The sequence below is a fragment of the Elaeis guineensis genome, chromosome 3 (genome assembly GCF_000442705.2).
Source record: "Elaeis guineensis isolate ETL-2024a chromosome 3, EG11, whole genome shotgun sequence".
NCBI lineage: Eukaryota > Viridiplantae > Streptophyta > Magnoliopsida > Arecales > Arecaceae > Elaeis > Elaeis guineensis.
In genome coordinates, this window is record NC_025995.2 from 117,803,189 (window position 1) to 117,815,635 (window position 12,447).

Below are 12,447 nucleotides of genomic sequence, written 5' to 3' on the forward strand. Positions count from 1 at the left end.
AAAACGGAAGGGTACTCGCTCAATTGTTCCTCCTGCTCGTTACCGTTATGATATCACTAATTATGTTTCATATAAGAATGTGTCTCCATCTTATCAAACCTTTATAGCTGCATTAGACTCTGTCTGTATTCCTAGTACCTGGCAAAAGGCTATGGCAGAACCTAAGTGGAAGGAAGCAATGTTAGAAGAGATGACTGCTTTATCCAAAAATCAGACGTGGGATCTGGTCACTCTACCAGCTGGGAAGCATCCTGTAGGGTGTAAATGGGTGTACACTATAAAGCAGACTCCAGAAGGCAAGGTGGAAAGATACAAAGCTCGGTTAGTAGCAAAGAGATATACTCAAATATATGGAGTAGACTATGATGAAACCTTTGCTCCAGTGGCCAAGATGAACTCTGTTCGAACACTTATATCATGTGCTGCTAATTTTGGCTGGGAATTACATCAGTTAGATGTGAAAAATACATTTCTTCATGAAGATCTTCAGGAGGAAGTATACATACAGATACCACCAGGATTTGAGACTAAAGCAACAATTGGAAAAGTCTGTAAGCTAAAGCGTTCACTTTATGGTCTTAAACAGTCTCCTCGAACCTGGTTTGATCGATTCAGTCGGACTGTAAAAGGAATGGGATATAAACAGAGTAATGCAGATAATACTCTATTCTATAGATATCTCAAGGGAAAGAAAACTATACTCTTGGTTTATGTTGATGATATTGTAATAACAGGAGATGATCATCATGAGATTAAACAACTCAAAGGAAAACTAAAGCAAGCATTTGAGGTAAAAGATCTGGGTCCACTAAGATATTTTTTGGGCATAGAAGTTGGACGATCATCCAAAGGTATTTTTCTGTCACAACGAAAGTATGTACTATATTTGCTTTCTGAGACTGAGATGTTGGGGTGTAAACCTGCTACTACTCCAATAAATCAGAATCATCGAACAGTGACAGATGGTGGAACTCCTGTTGATCGAGAAAGGTACCAACGGTTAGTTGGAAGGTTGATATATCTTTCATATACAAGACCCGACATAGCCTATGCTGTCAGTGTCATCAGTCAATACATGCATGATCCACGAGAATCACACATGGAGAGAGCTTTCAGAGTATTACGCTATCTGAAAGGATGTCCTGGTCGTGGTTTGTTGTTCTCCCAACACAACACATTCCAGGTTGAGGGATTTACTGATGCAGATTGGGCTGGATCATTGGATGATAGGCGATCTACTTCTGGATATTGTACATATGTAGGGGGTAATTTAGTTACCTGGAGAAGCAAGAAACAGTCAGTGGTGGCTAGATCATCAGCAGAAGCTGAATATAGAGCAATGGCTCTAGGCATATGTGAACTTCTTTGGCTTCAGAAGCTGCTTCAGGAATTACAACTTCTAAACAAATTTTCTCTTCGGTTATATTGTGACAACAAAGCAGCGATTGAGATTGTAAGCAATCCGATACAGCATGATCGTACCAAACATATCGAGATTGACCGTCATTTTATCAAAGAAAAGATTAATCAGGGTCAGATCTGCATTACCTATATTCGATCTTCTGATCAGGTGGCAGACATTCTAACCAAAGGGCTTAGCTCATTGTCTTTTTCTGGATTGACTGACAAGATGGGGCTTCGAGATATCTTCGCCTCATCTTGAGGGGGAGTATTGGAAGGATTGAGCTTAATTGGAAAAAATCTAATGAAAGGTCCAGAGATTTATTCCGTAGCATATTCTTGATTATTCTTTGGCATATTCTTATTATTCCCTATCTATATTTGGGTCTACATATTTATATTTATAGGTCTTTGTACACACTTTTGATTCAGTGTGAAGAAAAATAAAAATAAATCTCTCCTTCTCTTTTTCATCAAATAGGCATATGGTCAGAAGTAAAACTAGAGAGAGCCCTTTGCACCCATATTGGGAAGGCAGTCTTGCACTCAATGGAAAGAAGGAAAGTCAAATCGAGCCATGGAAGGATGATCTCTTTGGTTACTCCAGATGAATTTCCGACCTTTGAGATCCATATCAATAAGGCAGAGATGGGAAGTCAGATCCAAGAACTACAGAGTATCCTTAAGACATTAAGGATTTCCTCTTCTTTCCTCAACACCTTTAGTAAATTAAATTAAAATCACCCCCAAAAGCCATGGTCCTATCAATGAATGACGAAGCATTAACAATTTCGGAAAGAAGGCCTCACGCTGATTATCATCACAAGGTCCATAGACTGAGGTAATACCAACATTTTTATTGCAAGTGCAAGAATGTAACTCAATAGTCAAAGAATAGGTCAACCTGATTGTGTTAATCATTGAGAATTTCCTAGAGCTCCATCTAATAAGAATTCCTCCAGCCGAGCCAACGGCGTCCAATGAGCACCAAACGTCTACTCTTGAGCCCTCTAAGGATTTGAAGGAATCAGCTGAGGGTGCCACAATTTTTGACTCCTGTATCAAAATGATGTCACGAGCCGATTCTACAATTACATCCCTGATAGCTCACCTCTTTTCTGCGGATCCAGTTCCTCTCACATTCCATGAAGCCACAATCATGATGCTTCTCAGACCACCTCAATCAAAAGTGCACTAGGAATGCTGTCAGATAAACACACACTTGCAAACTGACAATAAATTTCCAACCAAAGCACTAAGGAAAAAAAGCAAACAACTAAACATTACCACTATACCAAGAACAGACATCAGGGGATCATCAAAGCTAAGCACCACTGCCCTCCAACCTTCTCCAAATTAAGCAAACATAACCAGCTGACCAAAGACCTCTACTCCACCGATCCCCACCAAACTTCACGCCCATTAAACTCAAACCATCTTCAAAGGCTATAGACATCCTATTGAACACCAGGATAACATGAGCACCGCATGTCAAAACCAACACATAGAGAGCAGGTATAATGAAGAAACAAAGTTTAGACGCCACTTCATCCATGACAATTATAAGTTTAGATATCAATAATGCGATCGTGTTCCAATCTAAATAAAAATTTAACCATATCAAAGGTTTTCTAGAGTTGGTTCTTTCTCGCTACATTCTAGCGGACACTCATCGGGGTAATTTACTTGAAAATCAGAACTAAGATGGGATTGACTCATCATAGTTTGTCGTGATTCTTATCATAGCAATTTATTTTCTTTATTTTGTTGTAGTATCATGGACTGAAAAATTAAGGAGATGTGGGAAAACCATGACTACCAAGTGCTACATAAAATTATTAGATCCAATTAATCACTTGACTATATGTTATCCAACTTCTAAGTTAAGTAATTTGTGTCAGTTGGATGCATTCGTGCTTGGACCCGTGAATCGTGATTGTATGGTGCACTTAATGTCACTAATGCCCAAGTGGGAAATTTGATATGGACCATTAACGTTGATTTAGGACCCATGCGTCACAGCCTTAATGTAAAATGGTGCAAGATTTGATTGGCTAGTTCAACAACTAGCAACAAAGTTTGAAGAGGAACCACAATGAAGAGAGGTTTTAAAGACAATGGTGCTGAACTCATAGGCAAAAAAAGAGATTAAGGTGCTGGTATCAATGTATTTGTAATTTCTAAAACTTTTATATCCCTACATCTCTTGTCTCTAGACCCAAGCCATCTCGGCTTATGGTCAAATCTATGTGTGGCACAATTATGTTTCTGTTCTACTGATTTTCTCAATAAATTGGGTGGGCAACCTCCCATTTCATCAAAAAAAAAAAACAACTAGCAAGACTCGTCCGGAGGCACACGAAAGATGAACGTGATTACATAATGTAGAGCAACGCTACATTACCTCACAAAAGTCACCGGTCAAGAATTCAGCTGTCTTCTATCAATCATTTTGTTTCGTCAAGTGGCGCATTCCCCAACACCAATTTACTTTTTGGAGTGATGGTTTGATAGAAGAAATTTTTGAATAGACTTAGCCTACTGCATGTGATGTAAATAAAATTAATAAAAAAATATCACATCATTGGATTAAAAAAATTTTACAGCCATCTCAATAGCAATGTGTTAAGATGGCTAAGTAGTAGCATATCTATAGTTACAAATTTTTTTAGTTCAAAATATTCATATGTCATCTTTTCTAATTGTTTTGTCCCCAGCATATGGAGTAGATTAAGTCTGCTTAAGAATTTCCCGCTGCATTGCTTGATTTCGCAGAATAGGCCTCTATATATATCAACCGGAAAGGATCTGAATCCAAAAATTTAACGAGGTTCATTCTGAATACCAACATTTGATGAACAAGCAACTCATCCTATACGGTACAGGCATGTCCACCATAATTAAGTACATAATCGACTTGGAAATAATGTGAATCACTAAGATACTGTTGAACAGCTGGTATGTTGTTTTCTGGAGATTAGTGGGGGGTGATGATGAACATCTAGCTGCAATGATGAAGTACATTAAATGGCACGCGTACGTAGGGAAAACGGTATTAGCTGGGAATCAATTATTGGTTGGACGAAATCTACATTAAACTATAGATTATTTCATTCTTTTTTCTCTATTTTTTCTTTTTAACACGTCTTATCATGCATTTAATATTTTTCTTCTCTTTAATGGCATGCATTACTATATATTAATCTTGTTTCCCTTGTCCTGAGTATCAAATTATCTATGGTCCACTTTGGACCAAGTCCTACCAATAATTTCTCGTTAGCTCATATGGTTATGTTTTTAAATGAAAAGAGATTTACGTGTCCACCACCAGGCTTCAAGCCTTGCACCTTCATCGTCCCAAGAACGTGCCCTTGCTAGACATTGTCAATTGAGCTGGTCGTTGTTCATGTGCCAAACACAGCTCTCTGGTGTGTGCGCCATCAGGAATTTGCTTGGAATTTTTTTTTTTTTAAATATACACCATGCACTAATGGTAAAGTTAAAATTTTATTTTTTTAAAAAAATATATATATATGAAGCTAATGAGAAAATATTTGCTGCAATGGTGATATCATGTCACCGTTGTAACAAATCAGTCACCAATTAAAAATGAGTAAAATATATAAAGATAATGTAGAGTATAATTCATGAAAATTAATAAAATATATAATAATCGATAAAATATAAAAATTATTATAAATTTGACATGATATCACCCTAGTAATGAATATTTTTTTAAAGTATTTTTGTACCATCTATTCCATAGCTCTTTTTTTTGGTGAAGCTGTCCATCCGTATCTCTTTTTCTTGGTGAAGCAGTCCATCCCTCTCCGTCCGTCCATGAGATTTTTCTCCTCTTTTTCGAATCCCTTTCTCCCTTTTAAGTATAAAGCAAACGCAAAGTCAATAGTTCTCGAGAAATCCCTACACAATCTGGAGAGCTGGTTGGTATTGGTTGGACCAAAAAACAGAGATAAGGAAGGTTCTGCAGAGCATCAAAGGCAGGAGTGAAGTGGGTAGAACCGAGCTTCCTCGACGCGAGGGAGTGTAACGACGGCAACCAGCAGCTTACATCACTAGTACAGGCGCTGGGAGGGCTTTTGGATTTAGTAGATTTATATCTGTAACTATTTAGGAGATCAGTTAGTCGAATATAATAAAGATTAGGAGCATCAAGTCGGACGCTCAATACAATTGAGACTGTTGTAAAGAACGCCCGCTCGATGCTCAAACAAAAATTTAATTGGACTGGCAATAGTTAGAACCCTTCTCTAATTTCTAGATCTGTCTTCTGGCTTTTCTCTTCAGAACTCCAGATACTCTTTGGACCATCCTTTTTCTTAACCAAATAAAAGGGTGGTCCCATCCTCCCACTTTACATCAAGAAAAAAACAAAGAATTACCACTTTTTCTGAGTGAGAGTTTCCAAACCAATGCATCAGAAGTCCATGAAGGTCTGGTAGGTTATGGAATGACAGAGTAGCTCCAATTGGTTCATTTCCTGCTGAGTCAAGAGTCTTTAAACTTGGATGTTCCAAGAAAGACTTCTCCAACTCTACCGTGAGGATAGCGGAAAACTTGGTTTAAAAACTCTAGCATGAAGATTTTCTTAAAGAGAACATAAAGGTACTCTATCAGCCCATACATCCTCCCAAAAAGGGATAGCCTCCCATTACCAATGTTAATGTAACACAGGTCGAAAAGGCCTAAGTTTGCCAACTAAAATCCTCCATACGGAAGAAAGGCTATTAAGATTTTAACCAGATCTCATTCCCAATGTCCTTCTCAAGTAGTAAGCATAATTAATTTGTTTCTACCACAGGTTGCTTGAACCATGCGCGCAGGACTTTCCATACCTACTTAACCAATATAGCCTGGTCCATCTCACGAGTGTTCTTTATCTGCCATCTCCTTCGACCTTCAAATGGTATCCCGGTTCACTAGACAATGAAATCCTCTGACACTCTCATTCTCTTTTCGCAGAAATGTTCTCCCCATTTTTATCACTTCCGTTTACAATCCATTTAGGAATTTTAAACACAAACATCTAATAACAAGGCAAGACAGCTAAAATAGAGTTGCTCACAATCAATCTAACTCTCCCAAGATAACAGTCTTTCTTTTCAAGAAGATTGCCTCGAGTTAACCTTCTTAATCGGGGGCAGGCAGCACTGTTTAGATAGCTTTTAATGAAGAGGTAGGCCACATACATAAATGATAGCATGAGATAAGATATTTATAAAAATTAATTTTCAAACCAAATGCTAATAAAATTGCTTTCGTGAATGCCACGTTCTTCTTCTTGTCAACACACAATATAAATGCTAATACATAATAGTTATCCATACTAGCAAGGCTTTTGTGGTTTGCTGGACACCATCAATCTCTGTCACCATCATTTTTCTGTGACTTCTTTAGACGCGTGAATGTAAGTCGGTAGGGTTGCACCAGCTGGAGATCGTATTCCGGGAGAATGCTTCGTCACAGCATACTCCAGTAAAATAAAATTCTTCTCTCTCTCTCTCTCTCTCTCTCTCTCTCTCTCTCTCTCTCCGGTGTGTGTGTTGGGGCCCGGGCATACGTCACCCTAATTAATCGGCTAAAGCCGGAAGTGATGGGCACACCCGCAAAGCCACATCCTCTGTCCAAACACCACGTACGGATCGTCCATTTCCTAAGTATTAACCTAATAAAGAATATTACAAGTTAATTTGAGCAAGGTGAAGCCATGAAGGTGAATCCCTTGTCTGGTCAAAAGAGTCCGCTCTGGCAGCTTCCTTTTTCTTTTGAAGTTTAAAAATAAAAATAAACGCAAAGAAAACAGCGCATGCAGAAGCTTCCATCTCTGTGTTATTACTCTTTTATGAACGTAAGAGAATTATTAGCGACAACCAAGCATCAGTGGTCATGAATCTGAATTTAATCTAATCCCACCGCACTCTCCGATCAAGGTCCACATAGCAACATTATGGATGCTATTCTGACTTTCCCCTAGAAAGTGTTTATATATGTTAATTTCCCATTCAATTTGAACCAGTGTGGCCAGGCTATCGCCCACCCTTCTTTGGATTTTATCGTCGGAGTATAATTTGTCTAATTTCAAGGTTTAATAAGGAGGAAAACCTATTTCATGGTATGCCAACCATATCCGTATAGGGATAAATCTTACTATTCGATAAGCTCCAACGAATGATGCATTGAGAACGTGCGTACTAACAAAGCACGTGCGGCGATATTGACCTTTTAGGTGCAATTTGCCAAAAGTCACCACCCTCCCTTGGAACCTTTGATCTGTGCCCGATTGAAAAATGGTCGCCTTGCTGAAATTGCCAGGAACAGCTATTCGTCATCCTATTAATTTCAAACCAGCATCAGAGTCAAATAAAACTATTATTATATAACCCACAAACAGCCGCGAATTGCAAGGAAGAGACAATTTTAGCACGAGAATACCCTCGACCCCATGGGCCTCACCCTCACATAATTAACTTTCTCTGACTTCATTGCCTCACAGTTTTCAGTCACATCCCCCGTAATTGAGGCAAAGGGGAATCAAAATTATTAAGTTTGACGAATTCATATGCGTACGTAGGAAGCATACTTCAATTTCAGTAGAAGCCCTGCTTCTCTTTGTGGGATTGATACTAATCTACAATGGAATCTAGAAATCCAGAGGCTCTGAATGATTGGCATGAAATAGTTGGCGATCCCTATGCACATTTTAAACACCAAGTTGTCCCATGCCTTCCCTTACACATATAGGCCATAAGGGTCTCAAGTTCTTTGAGTGGCTACAAGCCCATAAATGTATGCTGAAACTTCTCACAGACGCACATGTATATAATATGTCGTTTTCTTGATGAAATGAGAAGCAGAGCCACCCGTATTTATTAGACTGAAAGCGTTATTTAGTATATAATATATCGTTGTTGTGGGAGAACTAGGACCCTAGTGATTGTACTCGTCAAAGAAACCCCAGTGAGTTCTCTCTGTTTTGGCTTGTTCTATTTGATTTCCCGGATAATTGGTCGGTGTCCAGTTGTTTGAGGGTCGGGCTTTAAATTCTCTCAAGAATGAGTGAGTAAATTAATAAGAATCTTTTACGATGCTAGGCTTTTCTAACGTCTCTCGCAATCGGCCGGACGGTCAAGGAGTTATAGGGCCGGCTATGATCTTTGAAGGCCTCAAAGGCCGACCAACAAAGTGGACCTATCTTGGGGCCAAAATCCAGCTGGCCCAAACATGAAATTCTCCAGTGACAGCCTAACCATCATGTTGATGCTGTCGGTGAGCAAGCGCAACACCAATCACAAGCCAGCCGGACCCATTAATATACCCAGAGCTGGATCAGGTGCAACAATTATTGACCCATGATCCTCTACAATGTGCGATTTATACCATAGAGTGCTGTATAGAACTGGATATTTGCCAAATTATCCAATCATGGAATATGAATGTGTATCAAGCAAGCATGTTGTAGAGAATTCAAAATGTATACCGTATGTAGCATAGAAGGCCTCTCTCTTTGATAGCCTTCCATCCTTGCGATTTGATAAGGTGGCGACCATCTATAATTACACGGCACGCTGTTGTTCAAATCATGTATGGATCCAAACTCAAATGTCACGAGTCGATATCAAGCAAGGATATGAAGCGAGTGATGGACCTCAATTGGCCCTTTAGCATCCTTATTGACGGTAGGTCTGACGTCTTTGTCACATGTTACAACCGGACAAAACCTTTTAAATCACCACAATATCATCAATTCGCTATCAACCACTACTTTTCATGGATGAAATGGATGGAGATATATGTTATTCAATTCATGATTTCGTTTTCTTGTTTCAAAGAAACCCAAAAATAGCCGTCCATTTTATCGTCGCATGGTTTCATTGATTGATAATTTTATAATGTGGGTAACATGGTACACATACTAACGTAGTTATAGTGAAGTAAAACTCCTTTGGCCCATAAAACTAAGTTTAGCCTCCAATTATAGGCATGTGCTGTCTGATGAGGCATGGGGCAGCACATGGGGGCACGGCGCCGCCCATCTATCAGCAGTCACAAGAGACGAGACACCCACCGCCGACCTAACCATGTGCGGGGAACGTAACATGGAATTGGTTCGTTGACGCTTGTCTTCGTGGGCTTTACGCAACACATCAACATATGAGGACACAACTGGAATCCTAGAGAAAAGTACTGATAAATTACGATGCTGGAACCATACGTTCGCACAGAGAGCTACGACTGCCCAATATCTTTCTTATTTCAACTGTTTTACTGCATGCACCCATGATATATGGACAACAAACAATTTTGAATAAATGTACATCAATAGACAGGAGACACCGGACCCATACATAATGTTTGGTCAGAGAGTTACGACTGCCAAAATCTCTTCTTATAATTTCAACTGTTTTACTGCTCCCATATATAATATATGGACAACAAACAATTTTGAATAAATGTACATCAATAAACAGGAGATAAGAACGTCTGCTATTACATTTAAACACAAAGTCATCACCCTTAAATTACTTTCACTTATCTACGGTGGACAAAGTAAAATATATCATCATCACCATCATCATTATCATCATCATCATCAATTCACCCTTCTGCAATTCCGTCTAATCTCCCCATTGAATCCTGTCAGCGGGCTGATGTTTCCCATCTTCACCATGGCGGCAGCAAAATCAGTATAGAAGACCGAATTATTAGTACTGTAAAGCTGTACCAGCCCATTCACAGGCCCATTGTCGAAGAGAGCCTGGTCCGAGTGAAGAAGGCCACGGCGGGCCACGAGGTTCTGGAAGTAGGTGTTGCCGAACCTGTTGGGATTCTGGATGTTGAGCGGTGCGAGGTTGCCGTCCCCGCCGGAGGCCGGGCAAGTTTGCTTTCGTGCGGCGGCGTAGGCTGGATCCACGTCGAGGTCGTTGTAGATGTGAGAGCGGTAGGTGGTGCAACGTGCTAAGCCGATGCTGTGCGCACCGGAGAGGGCGGTCATGTCGCGGGCGTCGAGGCCCTTGGCGGCGAACATCGATATGAGGGTGTTGACGCTGGCAGAGGCAGGTGGAAGGTTGGTATTGGCTGCGAGCTGGCTCGCCGTCCTCGCGTCCCTGCGGCCCAGCGGCACTACGTATTTCGGTCCGCCATGCTGCAAGGTGTTTCAATTCGCATGTATTAGCCTAGCCCATGTCATGCATGCTACCTTCATTAATTTATGTTGTTTGGGAAAAGAAATTCTAAGAATATGGTGCGCTACACTTACAAAGACCACCCCAGCGCGTGCTGCAAGGGCGAGGATGTCGGCACACGACACGGTTGCGCTGCAAATTCTCTCTAGTTGGGATTTGATGGAGTCGATGACTTCATAGCCACGGAGAGAGTTTAGATTTGGGCCTGCGTTCTTCTCACCAGTGAACGTCGGTGTGTCATCAAGAAGGACTGATGCATCGCAACCCTGATGCATGACATCAGAAAGTTTGTTAAAAAAAAAAAATTAGAAACAAACTTTTGTTAAAAAGGAAAAAGAAAGAAAGGTGAAAGAGAAAAATGATTGAGAAATTGCCAAATCATGCTGTCGGGCTCTCTTCATCGCAATGATTAGCGACATACCGACAGCTGTTATCGAGAGACGGGACCACTCCACCCGACTTAATTTAATGAGAAACAGTAAATCCTTCGTCAAAGTGGCGTCTGCACAGCTCCAAAGCAGCATGGACCACATCGCTTTCCTCCTCTCCATTTCTGGTACGCCACGTGGCATGAGGGAATTGGCGCTTCGTGCGGCCAAGATGAACCGCACCAAGCCGCTAATGGTGGAAGCAAGTCTAAGCAACGGCGAGCATTGCTAGTAAAATAAGGACAGTCATAAGCTACGACAGCTGGATTTTGTGATAGGACACTAGATCCACTGGGCTGAAGGTCCGAATCTATCACCCCTGAAGTTAGATGTTTAGAGTTCATTTTTACTATTGGAGCTAATTAACCTGCAATGTAAAACTAGAATCGGATCACATTCCCATAATTATCCTGCGGATTGGCTCACGTCTTTTGGCGCCTCCATGCCCGAAGGTCGGATCTCTCCAATTACCCAATGGGGTTGCCCGTCTTGCTTTTGTGTGATGTATTAGGCTCTCATATACTTGGAGGCAACACTAACCTCGAACAATTAAGTCTTTAAAAAACTGTCTAAATTAAAGATTCCCTGTAATGACAACGATGTAGAAGGGAATGATTTTGGAGGAGAAACTATTATGATATGGATGCCAGCTGGCTACGTGTTAATTGAGATCTAATCGCGTCCTATCAATTTATAACGTGGTGGCAGCTAAGGACTGAGGAGGACGACTGGCCATCATGTCTTGAGCCACGCGTTAGCTCCTACAGCTGGCTTTCTTGTCGTGATACCGAACTACTGAAAGAGTTCAGATTCATGTAACGAGCCATCCAGCCCAGCTATTCAATTCTAGTTGTCCCGTGGGACTAGAGGTAAGTCCTCGACTGTCTTTTCGATTGGCTTAACTAGAACATGGTCAGTTACAAGAAGTAAAAGCCAAAGTCCTCAACTGTCAAACCAGTTTGTTGAAAATGATTTTTTTTTGGTTTTGCTTCACAACTTACAAGAAATACACCGGGAGAGAGATTTTGATGTGAAAAAAAAAAAAAGGAAATAAACGTTGAAAATAGAAAGAGATGCCAAGGAGGGAAAAGAGGGAAAAGTTGGTGTCTCACGTTTACGAAGCAATCATGGAAAAAGAGTCGAAGGATGGACGCCCCCATTCTCGGCTCCCTCCTGATGGCCCGAAACATCATCATGTTGACGGTTCTCTCAAGGTTCGGGCAGGTCCTGCTGTAGAACGTAGGTGACAATTGCCCATGAGCAGCCGAGGCAAGAAAAGAGAGGAGAATCAGGGTAAGGAAAATCTTAGAGAGGGCCATGAAGGTTTTCTATTGGTAGAACGAGAAGGTATGAGGATTGAGACGGATAGGTGGCTGCTATAGAGGCTTTGGTTTGGGTGACTAGATAGCCTTTCT

At 40.7% G+C, this 12,447-nt stretch overlaps 1 protein-coding gene across 1 annotated transcript; it reads right to left on the reverse strand.

Annotated features, from left to right (window-relative positions):
- Positions 1-9,786: 9,786 nt before the first annotated feature.
- Positions 9,787-12,447, reverse strand: LOC105040594 (peroxidase P7). Its single transcript, XM_010917187.3, has 3 exons — positions 12,145-12,447; positions 10,679-10,870; positions 9,787-10,564 (listed from the first exon to the last, which is right to left on the reverse strand). The coding sequence occupies exons 1-3, from the start codon at positions 12,349-12,351 to the stop codon at positions 10,013-10,015; spliced, it is 951 nt and encodes a 316-aa protein (XP_010915489.1). The 5' UTR covers positions 12,352-12,447; the 3' UTR covers positions 9,787-10,012.

What these genes read in the sequence shown, in the direction of transcription:
- LOC105040594 (XM_010917187.3), bottom strand. Translation starts at nt 12,351, where the DNA reads ATGGCCCTCTCTAAGATTTTCCTTACCCTGATTCTCCTCTCTTTTCTT. An exon ending in TCCATGATTGCTTCGTAAAC is followed by an intron (nt 10,871 to 12,144) that starts GTGAGACACCAA and finishes GTCATGCATCAG; the next exon opens with GGTTGCGATGCATCAGTCCT. An exon ending in CACGCGCTGGGGTGGTCTTT is followed by an intron (nt 10,565 to 10,678) that starts GTAAGTGTAGCG and finishes AACACCTTGCAG; the next exon opens with CATGGCGGACCGAAATACGT.